General features: G+C 40.4%; 1 protein-coding gene across 2 annotated transcripts in view; it reads left to right on the top strand.

Annotated features, from left to right (window-relative positions):
- Positions 1-753: 753 nt before the first annotated feature.
- The window catches only part of EFCAB14 (EF-hand calcium binding domain 14), a 33,061-nt gene continuing 13,538 nt past the window's right edge, over positions 754-20,276 (top strand). For both annotated transcript variants that reach the window (XM_033113918.1, XM_033113917.1), the window contains exons 1-5: positions 754-1,936; positions 3,345-3,493; positions 9,127-9,272; positions 15,753-15,851; positions 18,633-18,749. In XM_033113918.1, coding sequence (XP_032969809.1) covers positions 1,755-1,936; positions 3,345-3,493; positions 9,127-9,272; positions 15,753-15,851; positions 18,633-18,749 — 693 coding nt within the window. In that variant the 5' untranslated portion in view covers positions 754-1,754. The remainder of the gene's footprint in view (positions 1,937-3,344; positions 3,494-9,126; positions 9,273-15,752; positions 15,852-18,632; positions 18,750-20,276) is intronic.

The following is a 20,276-nucleotide window of genomic DNA, read 5'->3' as shown; positions in this document are numbered from 1 at the left end:
CTGACATTTAACTAGCTTGTCTGTTGTTCTCTTCCCACTGGAATATAAGCTGCAAGAATAGGGTTGGCAAATAAAACACAGGATACCCAGTTAAATTTGAATTTCAGATTTAAAAACTAATTTATTTTTAAGTATGAAGATGTCCCAGATACTGCGTGGAATATACTTACACTATAAAACTATTCTTTGTTTATCTTCAGTTCAAACTTTACTAGGTGTCCTCTATTTGCTAAATCTGGCATTCCTACCCAGGGAGGCACGGACAGTGGCTATTTTGCTCATTGCTGTATCTTCAGTGCTAGAACTGCTCCTGACACGTATTAATAGTAAGCTCTCAATAAATATTTATGGCATGAGTGACTGTGTTTAACCAGGTCATGAATTTGTAACACGCCTAAACTTTTAATAAACAGCTGCGAATCAGAGGGGCGGAGCCTCTAGGCTGGGTAAGTCCAGCTCACAGGTCCAGCTCACAGGGAGGGATCCGAGCGACTAAGGAACTTTGCAAGCAGATCGAGCAGCTGGGTGCTTTGCCAGCCCCGACCCCCGTCCCTCCGAAAACAAAACTCCTCCCAAGCTCAGGCGAGCGGCACGCCCCTCTGGGGGCGGTGCCTCCCCAACAGGCTGGTGGGACCCAGCCTTCGCCTGAACCTGGGCCTTTTAACACCCCGCCTCCCGCCACCACTCGCTCCCGGGTGTGACGTCACCAGGCGGGCAGCCAATGGAAACGTGGCTTACTGGCAGGCGGCGCCGGCGGCTGCTGCCAAAGGGGAAGTGAGTTGGAGCTGGAGCGATGGCCGGGGGCTGGATCCCGCGGCTGCCTCCGCCGCCACTAGCGCGTCGAGAGCAGCCCTGGACGCAGCCGGAGCTGGGGCCGGAGTCGTGGCCGGAGTGGAGGCGGCACGTGTGAGTTGCCAAGAGTCGCTGGTGTCGGAACACCTCAAACTCTGGGCGGGAGCGCTTCAGGTGGGCTGAGCCGCCGTCGTCCCTCCGCACCGCGCCCCCTAGGCCCAGACCGCAGGGCTGGGGTCTCCCCAGACGCTGGACTGGCTCCTCTCAAACCGAGCCGTCTGAGCGAGGCTCTGGGTCTCTCTCGGTTTCGGGCTTCCTTCAGACTCGGGACGGAGGCCGAAGGACAGTGAGCACCCCAGACCCGGGGCAATTTCTCGGCGCCCAGGCTGTGTGCGGGTTGGAGCGGCCGGGAGCCCCCTCCTGCTGCCACCTCTCCAACTAGGGAGGGACTAGCTGCCCGGTTCCGCGTCTCTCCCTCTCCTCCCATTCAAGAACACGTTTCTTTTCCCTCTCCATTGGAAATCCTGCCCCGGAAGTCCAAAACACATCTGTATGTCCTTCCCCAATTCTTGGGTCACCCTTAGAAATATTATCTACTTATCAGGGCTGAGAGTCGCTCATTATTGACTTGGTTTTTTAAATCCCTTTTGGGAGACAAAAGTGACCCTTTTATCACCCTTTCAACTAACACTCCATGCCCAGGACCTTATCCATTTGGATCACCAGCTCCCTGGCCATCTCTAGGTGACTTCCCCCATCCATCTGAGTTCCAGTTTCCTCTGGGCTCCAATCTCCAGTCCCCAGCGGATCTGGTCAGTCCCACCACTGGGTGGGAGTGATCAGGGGGCTCTGGCCCAGGCTCCCCCACCCTGGAAGGCAGTTCCAAGGTAGCAAGAGAATTGGGCGTCGGGTACGAACCCGGCAGCTCAGGAGTGGGTGCTCCACTCACTCCACACAAGAAGATGAAAAAGCGCAAAGAGCTCAATGCATTGATTGGCTTAGCTGGGGACAGCCGAAGAAAGAAGCCCAAGAAAGGCTCAGGCCACCGCCTGCTGCGCACTGAGCCTCCTGACACAGACTCTGAGTCCAGCTCTGAGGAGGAAGAGGAATTCGGTGTAGTTGGAAGTCGGTCTCGCTTTGGCAAGTAAGTGATGCATTGGTGAGGGGTGGAATGGGGAAAAGCGTCTCCTTGCACTACCAATGGGGCAGGTTGAAGAGAAGAAGGGAGTACTTAGGAAGAAAAAGGAGTGTAGACCTTGGAAGGCAAAGAGGGAGAAAAGTTGCTAGGGAGCAGACGAGCTCAGGTTCTGAATGAAGGATAAGTTAAAGATCTTTCTCTCAGTGTGTACAAAGAAGAGGTCTGAATCTAGGGTGGAAGTGTGGACTTGGGGAATGTGCCAAGAACCCAGAGAGACCAAGTTGGGAGTAGCAAAGGAGCTAAGAATAGGGACATCAGAACAGAGAAGCTTTTGGAACTAGCCCTTTTTATAAGTGTAGGAGAGACAAGGATCTTAAGACTGAAAATTATTTATTTTTTATACTCTTGATGAGCCTGAATCTTGGTGATGGGAGAATGTGGTGAGGGACATACTGTAGAAAGTATGAGCCTTGAGCGTAGTGGAGTGTGGAGGACAAAAAGAAGAGGCAGTTTTTTCCCAAACCACTTTTAGATGGTGCAGCCATAAAACAAATCCAGTAGTGAGCACTAAGGACATCGGGAATTGGGGCTCAGGCTAGGAAAGAGCTAAAGGGAACGTTAAAGGTGCCTTGGACCTTCTCAGGGAGCACATTAAACAGAGATTCTGCTGAGGATGTGGAAGCAAGGCCTAGGCAGAAAGTTGGGGTACTAAAAGAGATTGAATCCTTTGAGGTTTGTTTGTTTAGAGTGTCTCTGTCCTTCTGTTTTGTTAAAAGCACCATATTAGCAATCCTAGGTTTGGGTTGTGAAGATCTGATGAAGTGAAATGGCTCAAGTGGAATGGTTACCCTGTTCGGTTTAGACCTTGAGTGCTGGTTAAAGTTTGGTGTGAAATCTAACCACTTTCTTTTTCCTTTCTTCTGAGCCAATAAGCTAGAGTGCACCAGGTGTCCACTTAAACCTACAGTTACTATTTCTTTCATTCCATTTACAGTAAAACTTGCTCAAAAGTTTATGAAGTTTCAATAAACTGAAAGAGCGTCCACTGGAGTGAGCATGTATTTGAGAGAGAGAGGTAAATTACAGCGCAGTGATGGTCTTTACACTTTCCTAACCTGAGATTGTTTCCAAAGATGGGAATTGGTGGTGATGACAGTGAGCTGCAGTGCCCACAGGAACTCCCACTGTTTCCTACGAAGTTTGAAACTTTTGTACCCAATGTAGACGAACTCTTCATAGGTCATATTGTTTACAAGTCATGTTCAACTTGCTATTCAGATTTAAGTGTGTTACCCTGTGTTCCCTGGTAAATTCATTAAATAAGATAATTGCATGGCAACACATGGATGCTATTTCTAATAAAGTTGTGCTCATAATCACTTTTGTACTCCTGGTTGACTGTTCTTGTGACCAGGGGAGACTATTTACGATGCTGCAAGATCTGTTACCCGCTCTGTGCTTTTGTCATCCTTGCCGCCTGTGTCGTGGCCTGCGTCGGTTTGGTGTGGATGCAAGTTGCCCTCAAGGAGGATCTGGATTCCCTCAAGGAAAAATTTAGAACAAGTAAGTGGTCATACATTTCAGAGTATTATCTTGGATTCTTTTCTAGGTTCTAGGACAGAGTGGACCATGCTAAATTAAGAGTTTTGCCCCCTGGCGAAGCAGTTGTACATTATACATTTTTTCCATCGTTTTTATACTCTTTCTTAGCTATTAGCTTGAATACGGTCACAGTTATTTGTTTTAAACACACAAACAAAAAAACAGTGCTTATGCACCATCAGGACAAATAGCATCTGAAAAATGGCTTTGTAGTCAATACTTAGGATACAGAAGGGAAACAACGCTAAGGTCCAGGAGTCTAGAACCTTGGTTAACTTCCACCTGTCGCAACTTTGTATAAAGTGGCAGAGACAACACTGGGCTATTTCCTTCTTCCTTACAGGGACATTTGAGAAAGAACGTGGGAGTCTGTCAGACCATTTCTTCCTTAAAAACTGTATAGGAACAAAGGGATAGGCGATGATGATGATGATGATGATGATGACGACAATGACACAACAATAATAATAGCATTTATGGAGTGCTTACAACAACAACAACAACAACAATAATAATAATAATAATAGCATTTGTGGAGTGCTTACTGTGTACCAAGTCACAAATATTTGTCTCCTGAGTGAGTTTTAAAGTTTGAGATTTTTTTTAAGTTAAAGAGTTTTGTATATCCTGAATTATAAAGTTGTATTTTTCACATCCAAAGTACTTTTTTAAAAGGTGTATTTGCATGATAGCTTTTACTAGATTTAACCTTAATATCTTCCTTTAGCAAAACAAAGATCTTTGGTTCTAGGTTTCAAGGGTTAATTTTCTACACTAAGGAACCAGTTTCAAGTTAATCACATACACCCTAACCTTAGCAGCATTCGCACAACCAGAAACTGACCACCAGGCTTTCTCAAGGACATAAAGAAATCTGGCCCCAGAACTGGAATTAGAGTTGTTTTCTTCCCATCTTAAGAGTTTGTACATAAATCACAACATCCTGGCTTTCCTCCATTCCAGCTTCTCTTTGCTGCCTGCAGTTATTCAAGCTCTGAACCTTACCTAAGGACAGCTAATCCTTAGTGTGCTGATGACATTCTTAGTGATTTTGCTTGGGGAAAAAAAATGTTGAAATGCTAACTTTGGTTTTCTTCTGAGTTTCTGATTCAGAGAATGGGATTGGGTAACCTCATAATTTTCTGCCAGAATCATCCTCACCTATCTGTTTTATCAACTGGTAGAATCAGAGTACAGTGTAAGAAAGAATTAGATTTGTATTCTAGTATTGTCCCTCCTTAATGGTTGTTCTTAGCAGTATTGCAAGGTGTTTCTAAGGCCAGTGTTTTCACTGTAATAATTATAACTTGGAAATGAGATTCTCATAAACAGTGTTTATAAATAACCACTGAAGACACCTGTCTGTGCCATCATCTGTCCATAATTAGTTGGGTTTCCTAGGTTTGTGCTACAGCTGGTTTTCATCACATACAGCAATTATTTATTTATACATTTCAAAACATTGCTCAATTCTACCTCACAGGGATTCTTTTCTCTGACTCCTCTGTGCCTGTGTTTACAGAACACCCATGTAACTTATACCTTAGCTTTTTAGGGAATTTCTTTGTTTAGAAATGCATATTTAAAGTCTGTACATGTAATAGACCTGGCAGTCAAGCAGTCAACAAATGTTTATTGAGCACTTGTTAATACCAATCCCTAGAAATACTGTATCCAAGAGATTCCAGGAAGTGTACCCTGGACTGTAAAACCTGCTTTCTGTCAGTGAGCAAAACATTCCCCTGGGACCCTGACTACATTTGTCAGCCAGAGGAATGAAGCAGATTTAGGTTTGTCAGTCCAGCTGCTTTGTTGGCTTTGGTTTGCTACAATAGAAATGGCAGTACCTGTAACATCTAAAGCAGGACTTCTGAGGGAGGCTGGGGGTGGGGCTCGGGGCATGTTGTCAGTCTATGGGCTGAACCATGGTGGACCACGTGCATAAGAGTTTTTTTGTGAAAACCATTGTCTTGACTAAATGAGGTCATTTCTTGTTAAGTTAAATAACCTTTCTTTGAATTATGCTTCTGCTTTAAATATATTTCAACAAGTTAATTTTTCTTGTTTTTCAAGAGGACGGTGGAATTACTAACACAAATAACACCATCTGCTGGGCTGGCTTTCATACTTTTTTTGAGAAACTCAGAGTCCATTGTTCTTTATCTCAATAAATTTCTAAGACACTTGTGAGGAAATGAGGTAGGGTTGCTGAAATATCTGAAATAGAAAGCAAAGCAAATAGGCTTGGTATCTTTCCTTGTGATCAAGAAATAACTTGATCCTTAAGCTAAAAGTACCATCTGGCTTTGAAACTTGTAGCTCAGTATTCTTTTTCCAGAACAGGTACTCCAAAAGATCTCCACAGTTACTCTAAGGAAGATTCTATTCCCAACCCGCCCTTTCTGTCACTCGAATATGAAACAGTAGAGTAATAGAATTTGGAAGAGAAGGAAACTATTAATAAATTACCTTTTTGGTCATACAGGCAGAGTAACAGTTTGGTTATTTAGTACAGAACTTAAAAATGGTCTTGTGCTAATGAGGACATTAGGATGTAGGTGTCTGGTACCTGGAGTATACTAGAAAGAGTGTTAGTCTTAGGAGCAAAAGGTTTGACTGTTGAATCCTGGCTTCCTCATTACTAGCTGTAAAACTTAGGCAAGTCACTTATTCTTTCTGAACCTTCACTTTCCCATCCATAAAACATGAAGATGTATTTGTGTTACCAAAGCACTTTGGGCATTCCTCTGTCATAGCCTCTATCACACCATATAGTCACAACACTCGCTCCATGATAGACTGAGAGCTTCTGGGTCTTTTTATGCACTAGTACTGAGTTAATAGCTGGGCACGTGGTAGGGACTCAATAACAAGTTGAATAGTTACATAAAAGTTTATTGCAAAGTATAAAAGCTTATAAAATACTGCCATCGGCATTATATGTGTTCTCCCTGAAAGGTGCATGCAGAAATCTTTATTTCCTGATTTTAAATATCAGGAAAAGAGGTAAATAAGTTCTAAGCATCATTATACTAAATTTTAAATGAGTTGCTTTCCTGGTTGAAAGAATATAAATTAGTAATCATAAGTTGTTTGTTTGCCACACTTCCTCCCATTTATATATCAGAGTGCCTTGATTTGGCTTGTCTCTCCTAGAAAGCCCCAAATCAGATGGTGAATGTGATCCCCTCTTGGCTCATACAATCCTCAGGATCAGGAGTGTTTGCAGGGCTTGCCAGCTTTATATGTTTATTAGTTAATAATTGTAACTCAAATTATTTATGTGTTTGTCTTCCTCTTCCCCTCCCACCTTCTACTTAATTTGTATAGACTGCAGGAAAGAGACTCTTCCCCAACCTGCCCTCGCTTAGGATGTTTGACCACCTAAGAATGGCAGATGTGTGGGATGAATTAGTAGGTTGGTACAAAAGTAATTGTGGTTTAAAAGGTTAAAAATAATTGCAAAAACTGCAATTACTTTTGCACCAACCTGATACTTTGCAAATTAACTGAATATGTTAAAGAAATTCACTGAAATGCTAAGTGCTGCATTTGTTTAGACTGGTAAAATGTTCTTACTGTATGAGATGGATATAGTGCTGCAAACCGTGTATAAATCAAATGTTACATTTAAAGCACTTAGGGAAATCTTTATAAAGTAATCCTTTGGCACATATTTTTGAAAAATGAATAAAAATATCTAATTTCTTTTAAAGATTCTGAATTTTCAAATAGTGGGCTTGTTTCTAGTAGCAGTGTCACCCCACCACCCTTAATTTTTGTTATGGGTTTTTGTTTTTATTTTAATATGTGGTCTTTTTTAAAAACTTGTATTTATTTTAAGTCTGTTTTTCCAGGACCCATCAGCTCCAAGTCAAGTAGTTGTTTCAGTCTAGTTGTGGAGGGCGCAGCTCACAGTGGCCCATGTGGGGATCGAACTGACAACCTTGTTGTTAAGAGTACCACATTCTAACAATTGAGCTAACCAGGCTGCCCCTTGTTGGGATTTTTTTTTTGCTGAGTTTTGTTTGTTAAGTTTTCTTTAATAGGATAATATTATCTCCATTTCATACCGTAAAATCAATTTCACTGGACAAGCATTTGGGTTGTTCTGTATACCTGTCACTGTGGTGGGCCCGGGAATGCATAACAAATGAATAAGATTTGGTCCCTGTCTTCAAGCAGCTCTCTGTCTGGTGGAGGAGACAGACGAGTATATAGTTACAGCACAGTGTGTTAAGTGCTTGGTAGAGAAGGGAGTAATAAAGAAGTGGCGGTGTTTGGGGTACAGCTTATTGTGCTGAATCTTGAAAGAATTAACTTGGCAAAGGTGACAGAAATGAAGGGGCAAGCCAAGGGCATCTAGGCGGAAAGAATAGAAGGTGCGGGGTCACTAAGGCTTAAAGAGGTTGGTGTGTCAGGAAAATATGCTTGGCTAGAATATAGATTGATGAAAAATATGGCTGGGAGGTAAGCAAAGGCCAGATTTATCCAGTCAGTAATATTTACATAGTGCCTGAAATGTGCTAGGTATATTCTAAGTGCTGACCATACAGAAATGAACAAAAAAAGTCTTGGTGCTTACTTTTTGGTAAATTGTTTTATATCTGTTCTGTGTGCCAGTTTTGGTTTTAAAGAAAGCATATAATTAATCAGGCAGTCTGTCGCTTTAAAAGAAATGATGTAGGTTTTATTCTGGAGGACCAGCCATTATTGATATTTTATTTTCCATAAAAAGGAAAAATACTTTTTAAGAAGAGAAAGCAGTCTTTCAGGCCTCTGCCTTTAGGCTGGCAAATCTCTAAACCATTGTTTCCCAAAGGAAAGGCCAAATATCACCTAACGTGTTCCTTTATGTTGTTTCACTTTGACCTTTTGGGTTGATTTAAGATTTAAGAAATACTCTGCTGTTGATGAAAAAAGATTTAAAATCTTAGTCCTCACAATAGTGCTTGAGAGGTGGTAAGAACCCACCTTGCATTTGACCAGTTTGAGATAGGATAAAAGTATACTTAAGCACTTGGAGATATAACTTAACGTTTTCACCGTGAGCATTAATGGAGTAAGGTTTATAAATTTTCATTGACTAATCAAAAAGCTCCTTTACTGAGCTGATCAATACTTAACACTTATTACTATATGCCTGGCCAGCTGTGTTTAATACTTTATAGTCATTCTGTCCACTTGATTCTAAAAATCCTGTAAAGTATATTTTATCTCTGTATTACAGATAAGGCAACTGAACTCAGAATTTGAATCATTTGCTCAAGACCCAGTTACTAAGTTACAGAGTTGAGATTCAAGTCCAACTCTTTCTGCTGACATTCATCATCATCATTTTTAGCCATCTGATTGTTTAAAAGTTGTATTGCCAACAGTGAAATAGTCCCAGTTAAAAGGGAGCTTTAGTGTTAAAGATGTACATTCACATAAATAAAAGAACAGTGTACTTGATAGATACGAATTCAGTCTTATCCACCCAAAATTAACTTTTATTAACCTCTCTTCTTTCCTACTGTATGATTATTTCTTTTATCTTAGAGCCATGAGGGAACTTTATGGCTATTTATGATTGTTCTTATTTTTGCTTTTAGTGGAATCTAATCAGAAAAGCTCATTCCAAGAAATTCCCAAACTTAATGAAGAACTACTCAGCAAACAAAAACAACTTGAGAAGATTGAATCTGGAGAGCTGGGCTTGAACAAAGTCTGGATAAATATCACAGAAATGAATAAGCAGGTAGCAGAAGTGTTATTTTATTATTGTGTAAGCTATGAATGTTTACTTTTTGTTTAGTATGAATTTGTAGGTATAGGGAACTCACTTTAGATTGTTTTACTTTTTGAAATGGTATTTTGTATACTGTGGTCCCCACATGTTAAAGCCAAGTAAAATAGGTAATAGTTATGCATTTACCAAATATTTAAAATGTTAACTCTTTCTGCAAAGGAATAGTTTCACCTAGTAGAGCAATTTAGAGGGAGTTGCAAATTCTTGAGTTTACTTTTCCTAAGGAGCAGTGTAGGTATCAAACAAGGGTGCCATCTAACCCCCAACAAAAGAGGTTAGCCTATTTTTATTAGATAATGAGAGCTTATTTTGTTTAATAGAGTTTACAAACTTACAGACACAGCCTTGGGTGTATTGCTGTATACTATACTAAAACAAATCTGGAAACCATCCCCAGCTAGTGATAGAACAGCATAGGAAGAGGTAGCAGAGTTAATCAAATTTCTTGGCCAGTCAAGCAACGCTAGAGCAAAAACTTTTCCAGTCCCTAAATTGGCCAGATCTCAGCAGTCATTGATTCCAAAAGAGGGACTCTGCCAGAGGAAAAGGGTTTATGCAAGGATGTTGATCAAGCATCTTGTACGTATATAGTTGCCACTGGGTTACTATAGCCTCTGTCCTCAGTTTTTGTAGTTTAATTAGGAAAGATGTTCATTGAAAAAGAAAACTCAAGTACCAAATGAATGGTACACCTGCAAAGTGCTTAAAAGTAGATATGTCATCCTTGTTGGGGCTAAGAGGATATTCTCTTCTTCAGAATGGAGTCACAAAGTTCAAAATCAGCCAGTAGCAGGGAGCACTGTGCTGCGATAAAGCACTACACATGTTTCTGAAGCCGCCCCCACGTTTCAGCAGTACTGCGGAAGTAGAGCAGTTCAGCACTTCAGACCAGAGATCAATGGCCTGGGCCTGCGGCTTTCAAACTTCTGTCTGGAACCCACAATAAAAAATGTTTTATATCATTATTCAGTAAACACATACATATGGTTACTGAAATAAAAGTTTCTGAAAACATTAGCTTACCCTTAATATTATGATACTTTATGGTATTTTATTTTCTGTTCAGTTCTATTAATATTTCTTTTTTTTTAATTATTCATGAAATAATTGGTTGCAGTACCTAGTACTTACTCATTATCCAAAAAAAGATGTGATTCCTACCCTCAAGGCTTTTACAGTCAAATGCCTTGTTTCAGCTCATACTATAAACAAGTTTCCTTTTCATGATATATTTAGTGCCATGTTTTTTGCACTTTTGTGTTTTTTGGTTTTGGTAATTCCGCTGCTTAAAATGTCCAGATAGCATAGTGCTGAAGTACTGTCCAGTATTTCTAAGTGCAAGGAAGCTGTGATGTGCCTTACAGGGAAAATACATGTGTTACATAAGCTTCGTTCAGACATGACTTCCACAATATATATTAAATAAGATGTCTTTAAAAGGAACACACATAGAGTTATGTATTATACTGATCAGTTAACGAAAGTGTTGTGAACAGAGGGCTCTCAGAAACCTAACTCTGTCCTTCCCTTAGGAGCAATGGTTCAGTAATCATGAATTCAGTGTTTGCTGCGAATTTCTAGATCATAACTACTGTGAAGAACGAGAACTGAATGTATGTGCAAAAGCATAGATAAATGAAAAACAGTTCGTTTGGGGAATTTGGTAGTTCATTATAGCTGTAGTTTGGTGGAAAGAGGCCAAAAGTAAGAATATGTGAGCAAGAGCCATATCAAGGACCATGAGTGCCCTTCTTCTGCAGTACGCTCTATATCTTGGCACTTGGTCCAGATACTCTCTGTGATGGTAATAGTAGTCCCCACTCATCCAAGGGGGATAGGTTCCAAGACACTCAGTGAATGCCTGAAACCGCAGATTGTACCAAACCCTCTATGTGCTGGTTTTCCTATGCATACATACCTATGATAAAGTGACAGTTAGGCATAATAAGAGATTAATAACAATAACAATAAAATAGAACAATTGTTAACAACATATGGTAATAAAAGTTATGTGAATGTGCATATGTACACTCCGCAGCAATTTTTATATTTTTCAGTTGAAGCCTATTCCTGAATCTATGTAACCATCCCTGACTGCAGTAAATGGCTTGGTGTCACTCATTTCAGGGGACCCTTGCTGAAGTCTTTATGCTTCTGGCGCAACGCGTTTTCTGTTCATGTCTTTCACCCACAAATTTAATGCATTTTCCTTCTTAACTAAGCATTTATCACACACTATGGCTGGAACTATTGCAGCCAGGTGTGTCAGTAAAACTAGCACAAATTTCTTTTTCCTTCTTCACAATCTCAGATAGAAGATTCGTTCTTACTATAGATCTTAGCAACTTCAAAATACGAGGTTGTTTTTCCTTATTAAGTTGAGAACTTCCACCTTTTCACTTAACGGAAGCACTTTACAACTTATCTTTGGCATATCTAAATTGCCACCCTCACTACTCTTGAGCTTTGAAGCCATTATTAAGTAAAACAAGCGTTACTTCAACACAAGCACCACAGTAGCGCAACAGTCAATCTGATAACCGAGACAGCGAAGTGGCTGATGGGCAGGTCGCATATACAGCACGGATATACTGGACAAAGGAATGATTCATGTCCTGTCACGACGAAGAGGGGTGGCAGATTTCATCATGCTACTCAGAATGGCACACAATTTAAAACTTATGAATTAGTTTATTTCTGGAATTTTCCATCTATTTTTGGACCAGTTGACCACAGGTGGCGGGGGGCGGGGGGGACTAGTGTATTTTTGTATGCATCTAATTACACTGGAAAGTTGTACACTGTACTCTGAACTTCAAGCGTGATTATGGTGGTAATGATTATGATGTAATTAAGGTGGTAACTGCCATTCATTAAATACCTTCTTTGTGCAGGCCACTATTAGGTACACTACATATAAGATCTCCTTTTTTGCTTCTATAGCCCTATAAAGTAGGAGGTGGTATCTCCATTTTACTAATAAGAAAACTGAGGTTCAAAGAGGTTAAGTAGTTTGCCCAAGGTCATACAGTTGTGTAGTGGCGCTAACATTAAAATATTCAAGTCCAGGAGCCTGTTTTTTTCTGTTTTTCTTCCATCTTGATATCCTCTATAGAATGCAGTAGGTGCTCAGTAAAGTTGAAAGACTGATGTCAAGTTCCTAGTACCAGGGTTCATGATCATTCATCATTGATGGTTGCCTGTTTTAGTAATGTGGGGACAGAGCCAGGAGTGCAGTTTCCAGGCTCTCGGCCTCATGTGGAAAGGTGCTGGCTCGAGTAGTAGATGGCCGTCAGCTGTGGCTAGTTGGCTGTCAGCTGTAACCATTGAGCCATTGGCCACTAATGTAACTGCCGCAGCTATGTTGGGGAGTCGAGTCGAAAGGGAGTCGAGGAGAGTCATCGGTCGGTTGGCAGCAAAGCGGACAACAGGTCGCATGTCGTGTGACTCCAGCCTCCAGTGAGACTATAGTAGTATGACTTCCCTACCTATGGCTCCATGGGTGTTCTTTTTTGGCCTAGCCACATCCTGCGTTCTTATGTGGGCAGCAGGAGCTGAGAACCCGCAAGCCGCCCTGCGTGACAAGTAACTTGTTGTTTGCTATTTAAAGAACACTTAATTTTAACCCCAAAGCAAAAAAGCAGCATTTCAGACTTTAGTATAAAACAATTACTGGTTTACAGTAATTGTTTTCAAATTTGCTAATAAAAAAGCCACATGACATGCATAAAAGTCATAACTAATCTTTTAGCTGGGGTTTTTTCTTAATGGTTTCTACTTAATTTACTTTTTTAGACTTTTTGAATTGTAATATGTGACTTGTAGAGATAAGTTCTGTAATGCTTGAATCTAACCTGACATTCTAGAATGTGTATCACAGACCAGAGCAGTCCGAGAAATGGTAATGGGAGACAGTGCCTCTTACCTCTCCATTCTAGTCACAAATGTAGCTTTGCTGTAGTTTTCCACAGATTGTGGCATTATTCCAGTCTAAGAGAGGAATGCTGAGAGGTGGAATCCAGCTTTGCAGTTAATGGCAATGTAGCTTGAGTCCTAGTCACCAATTTGTGGTCCAGGTCTTATAAGTAAGAAGTCCTAAGTGGTGTTTGGTAATTGGAGAGTTAATGATCAGCTCTCCAGAGCATACTGGTTTCAGTGAGGCAGCTGATACCTTAGGCCTAGAGAGTTTGGGGCCTGGGGAGAAGTGGAACGTACCTCACCTTATCCTGCCTGCACTGGCTTCCAGCTGCTCCTCTGGTTTGGGGTGAAATGGTAGCTGGCAACCAGCCACAGTGGCTATTTGTGAGGTCATTACTGTTCTTGAGAAACTTAATCAAACAATCATACAAACAGATAAATCATTGCCACTTTGAGAAGTGCCATGCAGAAAAAGTATCCCTGGGTCTATTCATGCTGTTGCTTCCTACCTGTTACCCAATGCCACACTCACCATTCTAACCTAGAAAGAATACCTGTTTTATTTTTATAAATAAAACTCTTACCTCTCCATCAGAGGCTAATTTGAGTCCTTCAGTGAAGCCTGTCCCATTCGCCTGCACTGATATTCTTTTCTCAGAACTTTGAGTATCATATTTAGTACTTAATTGTTTCTTTAATGTTACCCACCTACCTCTATCCACCTCCCTCCCTCTCTCCCCAGTACTTCCTTTCCCTTCCTCACTCATATTATATGCTCCTGTCACCAGCCTTCTTTCTATTTTTCGGATATGCCAAGCCTTTCCCTGCACTAGGGCCTTTACCCTAGCATTTCCCTCTGCCCTGAAATGTATTTCATTCAATCTTTGATTAATTCCTTCTTATTATTTAGATCTGTTTAAATTTCATCTCCTTGTAGAGGCCTTCTCTGACCATCCAATCTAAAGTGGTTACCCAGTCAAATCACTCACCAAGTTACCTTACTTTAATTTTCTTCTGACACATCCCCCTATCTGATATTTTTCTTATATAAAATTGTCTCCTTGCACTAAAATGTAAACTTCAAAAGATCAGTGACACTTGTGTTCATCACTGATACAAAATAGGGCTTCATAAATATTTTTTGCAGTAATGAATGAAAAATGGTCTGATGCCCTTGAACATTTCCTCCTAAACGAAAAGGGAGAAGTGAACCTGAGTTCCCAAGTTCCCAGACTCCTCATTGGACCCCCTTTGTCAGAGCACACTGCTGCTCCCTCCAGGAGCTCTGCTTCAATTCTTGGCATAGTACTTACTATTATCTGATAATTTTCTTCTTTGTTTTTCTCTTACCTTTTCCTACAGTGTAAGCTCCATGAGAGCAAAACCTCCTGGTCATGCTTGCCACTGTCTCCATAGTGCCTGCAGCAGTGCCTGGCACGGAGAAGGTGCCCAACTTTTGTTGAAGGAAAGAATAGGGGATCATGTTTACTTTGTTTTATGTGTATCTGTCTGGCGCCTACCACAGTGTTAGGTGTGTAACAAATGCCCAGAAACTAGTGGTCACTCTTTGAGGCCACTCACTATGATTGCTATGGGGGATCTGTGTCCTCATCCTGGAATTTGGGATAGGAAAGCTGTATGGAACTAAGAATCTTTCAAGAATGTTTTAAGCCACAGTGAAAGGTTGTTAGAATATGATCTCTGCAGCCTGAAGTTTGAGTATTATACAGGTCCCCCTAGTCCCTATTCAAGAGAGAAGTCCAGCTATTTAGAATTCTACCCTTAAATAGCAGAAGAGAAGACGCATTTTATTTTGATTCATTCCTATTTTAATACATTCAGTGCATCAGTCAGCGAGTCAGTGGGTATTTATTGAGCCCCTTCAGGGTACAAAGTAGTACTTTGGTTGAGCTATTGAGTTTGAAATATTAATCACATTATTAAACCAAAACTAAATCTCCAAGTAGTTGAAAGTGCTGTTCAAGTTGTCAGGGTACCATTCTTGTAGACTGTATTTTGTGATGATGGGCTTTTACTTTATAATATATGTTCCCACTTGGGCAGGAACAAAAGTTCAGTAAATAACTGAGGTGTTATTTATTCTTTTTTTACAAAAATGAAATCTTTCAGGCGTCTTTGATTATTGGCTTTCTTTCTGTCCAGTTGTTGAAGGATTGTGTTGTAGTCACTGTTGTAATCATCTTTTGGGTAATTTAAGATTTTTGGATCTTGTAGTTGCCAGGAATGGGATAAAGAATAAATACTTGCCTTTCTCTCTTTGGCTCTAGTGTTTAAATTTGGCAGGGAAAGTAGGGGTATTATTGATGCCTCCCAAGTCTGTTCACGGTACTATAACTGTAGTTCCTCTTCCTGTGAGCTGAACAGGGCATAATGTCTGGATCACAGAAACACATGAAATCCAAGGGTACCTTGACATCAACATTAACTGAGTTTGTGAAGGAAGCATTCACTGCGTAGATTCTGTTTTCATTGTTTCTCTTTTCCTTTCAGATTTCTCTGTTGAATTCTGCAGTAAACCACCTCAGAGCCAATGTTAAGTCAGCAGCAGACTTAATTAGCTTGCCTGCCACTGTAGAGGGACTTCAGAAGGTAAGTGCTATGTATGGACACTGAGATTAACCTACTGCTTCTTACAAGTTTTCTTTGAAAGTCTGGCATTTGAAATCAGCTGTTCCAGGAGGGCAGTAATAGAGTGTATCACCATGTGCTAAAGTGTTCACAACATCTCTGTTTGGTCTAGTTCAGCCTTTGCAATAGGTGACTTTAGCTCTGATTTACGTGGGTTCACACCTTCTTATTTGGCTCTCCAAGTCACAGGATTGCTCTGCTGGGACTCTTATGTTAACATATGTGCCTACTTGGAACACAAGCAACATCAGCCCCTGTAGCAGGAAATAGAAGAAGGGATTCTGGAGCAAAGGCACCCCAAACGATGGGTATCAAATCTAGGGTCTTTGACTTTTAAAAGTTAGTGTGTGATAAGTTTGATTTGATTATATGCCAGGTTCTATAAATATGTAAATTATTTCCACAAAGGAGTGAGAACTTCCTAAGCCATTGCAGAAATGAAAGTTGCTATTTTATAGCCACACCACCTGTGTGTGCTCAGTTTCCATAGCTTGCTCTTTGTCCAGTATGGTCATGTGCTTACAACTTTTTTAAAAAAAGTAGGGGCAACCTGATGAGATCAGATTCTTGCCACTGTTCTTACAGAAGCAACGCCAGCAGTCTTGCATTAAAAAAAGAAACGTCTTGCATTCGTTAATTCAATAAACATCTGTGGCGCTTCCTCCAGTATGTGCCAGCACTTTGCAGTTGGTGAAGATACTAGTTTCAGGAGTTTGCTCTAGAGTCCACGTGGCTCTGTCAGCTGCTTCCTTAAAAAAAATCTTAAACAAGAGCTTACTGTCTTCTTGCGTCCTCATGGGCTCATGCATCCAGCCAGTGAGGATTCTCTAACACTAGGTATCTTTCAATGCCTGTAGCTTCTGTAACAAAACAGATTGCACAGATAACATCCCAGCTTAGAGACGTCTACCCAGTGTGTTGTCTCTTTGCAAATCAATGCCTTTATTATGTCAGGCACTACTTTTATTATAAGTGGCTCAGTTTTGAAGTGGTGGTTCATCTCAAATAACTAACTTCAATGTACTCATGTAAAAAAATTTTAAATGTTATCTCTTCTCTTGGATTTTTGACTATCGGTATAATAAACAAGACCTTGGTTTAAAATTCTAATTTGACACTATAAAATTGTCAGTGTGTCTTAATAAAAGACCAACACCCACCAAATAGTAACACTCTTTGGGATGTTCCCTTAGGGTAGGCCTTTTTAAAAAGATGGTTTCTGAATCATATTGCTAAGTCCCCAGTCCACTTGGGCTCCTTAGGCCTAATGAAAGCAAAGTAAGCTACTATTCATATCTAACTCTCCTTAGTAGTTACTGATGAGATTCAAAAGTAGATAAAGGACAAATGCTGCCAAGTGGAATTTTCCCTTCACTTCTGCAATGCTTGTTTTCCCAAAGCCAAAAATGGTTCCATCCATTTTTACTCAAAAGCCATCGTTTGATCCTGACTCAGTGGCAGTCTAAAGTGGTAGCTCTGGGCGTGGTCAGTTAGCTCAGTTGGTTAGAGTGTGGTGTTCTCAACATCAACATTGCCGGTTCGGTCCCCTCATGAGCCACTGTGAGCTGCGCCCTTCACAACTAGATTGAAACAACTACTTGGCTTGGAGCTGATGGGTCCTGGAAAAACACACTTAAAAAAAAAATAAAATAAAAATAAAGTGGTAGCTCTGGCCATCGGGCTGCCTGTAGCAGGGCTTGGTAGAGGCAGTTTGTGGGAGAACCTTATCTGTGGGTCCCAAATTTATAAACTAGTATCTTTTTTTAAGGAAAGATTTGATTTTCCTCTAGGAAAAGCCCTTTAAATTTGGAAAATTGCTTGTTTTATACATACACATATGTATAGTTTCCTGTTAATTTTGTCAGTGTAAGCTACATGAAATTCGTAGTTTGAAGCTTTTTGGAATACTTAAAAAACACTGGCCTGCATTAGGTCAGTGTTTAATGTAAAATGAAATCCACAATGATACACCACTATACTCCAACAAGAATGGCTAAAATTGAAAAGACGGGGGGTACAGGTATTGATGAGAACATGGAGTAACTGAAATTCTCATACACTGCTAATGGGAATATAAAATGGTATAGCCATTTTAGAACACAGTTTGGCATTTTTTTAAAAGTTAAGCATGTGTCTATCATATGATCAGCCATTTACCTTCTAGGTATTGTGATGATGAGAAAGCATATGGTGAAGGGAAATTAAAGCATATGCCCACATAAAGACACATACATGAAGGTTCATAGCAGCGTTATTTGTAATTGTCAAATACTGAAAACAATCTAGGTGTCCATCAACAGGTGAATAAACTGATGTAACCATACAATGGAATGCTTCTTAGCTACATACTGAGAGCCTACAACATGGGTAAATTTCAGAATAATTAAACTGAGTGAAAGAAGCTATACCAAAAAAAAACAACAAAAAAAAAACATACTTACTCACTGGTTCTATTTATATAATATTTTCTAGAAAATGCAAACTGATATATAGTGACAGAAAGTGGATCAATGATTGCCTGGGGACAGGGAAAGAAGAATTAGAAAGGGGCATGAGGAAACCTGGGGATGATAGATGTTTATTATCTTGATTGTGGTGATGGTTTCACAAGCATATGTATGTCGAAACTTACCAAGTTATACATTTTGACATGTGCAGTTTATTGTGTATCAGTTATATCTTAAAACTATTAAATTTTTTTAAAGGAAAAAAACACTAACCTTACCACATGTTTCTGTTCAGAGCGTAGCTTCCATTGGCAATACTTTAAACAGTGTCCATCTTGCTGTTGAGGCAATACAGAAAACTGTGGATGAACATAAGAAAGCTGTGGAGTTACTACAACTACAGAGTGATATGGTAAGGAAATCTGTAAATGCTACAGAAAGTCAGCATACTGCCGCAAACCCTTTCCTGTGTAATAATGATATGCACTTTCCATTGGTCCAGACAGATCCTACCATGCACCTTTTAAAAAGACAAAAGAAGCAATGTTTATTGATTTTTCTACAATGTAAATTAAGCAGTTAAGGTGGATAGAATTAAGAGCTGAGTCTTTTGCAAATGTGCTATAGGAGACACAGAGGTAAGACACAGTTTCTGCAGGTAGAATGGGTAGGAAAAAAATGGAAAAGCAGGAAAGAGAAGTGGCAAAGTTTTCTATAGCTACATAACAAATCATCCCAAACTTAATGGCTGAAAACAACACGTTATTATTTCTCACTATTCTTGGGTCAGGAATTTGTCAGGGTGGTCAGACTGGAATGATGAAAGGCTAAGTGAAGAGCAGTTCTAGAGGATGAAAGTTCGTCTTGGATGTTCCCGCTCTAGCCAGGCTCCCAGTTGAATGCAGTTGTATATGTGACCTCTGCCTACACCATGTGGAACAGAGTACCCCCACGCCCGCTGAGCCCAGTCAAGCCACAGAATCCTGAAAAATAATAGATTGCTGCTGTTCTAAGCCACAAAAGTTTTGGGATCATTTGTTATGCAGCAGCAGATAACTGAGGCAGAAGCAAACCCCTGCGGTGCTCAGGAATTGTTTTCAAATGTCTCAGTGCTGTGCAGGTATAAGCTGTCTGCAGTCACGCAGGGACCTGCATTCGTCTCCCGATGGGTGCTCAGCTCCATGAAGGATTTATGAAGGGTGAAAAGGATGGCACAGCCTCTGCTGTCGAGCTGGGAAGATGAGTTATATGTACGTGAAATCAGGACTGTTCAAAGCAAACAAAAGTTCCCTAGCTTCTCTACTCATTTCTAGGTCTGCCCCCCACGCTCTTTTCAGGCTTCGGAGTTTCAAGTTTAAACTGGGAAGTTTGTACTAAGGACACCTGGGCTATAATAGAGCTCTAACAGAGGATTTCTTCAGAAACCCTTGTTCATTCTTTAGAACAAGTACTTCTCACTGTTATTTACTGGGGTTCACCTGGGGTAAAAGTATTGATCTCTGTGTGCAGACACCCTGGATTCTAGTTCCAGCTCTGCCACTGAGTGTGTGATCCATAGTAATAAAGACCTCTCTAACTCAACAATTCTTTTATTATTATTATTAAATATTTTCTAAAATACTTTTTCTTAACTCAAAAATTCATGCTTTATAGAACTGTGAGGTTCTCCGCCCCCTTCTTTTCTCTTTATTGTTGCCTTTTGTTTCTTATAAAAGGAAAGTTGATAAATGTCTAGGCTTTCAGCTTTCCAGGGAAACTATTTTCGCTAGTTGCCTTTTCTTACAATTAAATCTGCCTTTTTTAAACTTCCATGGTTGCCAAAGGTAATCCTTCTAACTGGCACACTTTATACTGAATAAGTCATAGTAATGGGCTCTGAAAGATTAAGCCATACAGACTTTTTCCATTAGAGGGGAAAAAGTATAGGTAAACATGTTAT

Source organism: Rhinolophus ferrumequinum, chromosome 9, assembly GCF_004115265.2.
Source record: "Rhinolophus ferrumequinum isolate MPI-CBG mRhiFer1 chromosome 9, mRhiFer1_v1.p, whole genome shotgun sequence".
In the NCBI taxonomy this organism is placed as follows: Eukaryota; Metazoa; Chordata; class Mammalia; order Chiroptera; family Rhinolophidae; genus Rhinolophus; species Rhinolophus ferrumequinum.
The sequence above is the reverse complement of the archived record's forward strand: the minus strand, read 5'-3'. Positions and strand labels throughout refer to the sequence as shown.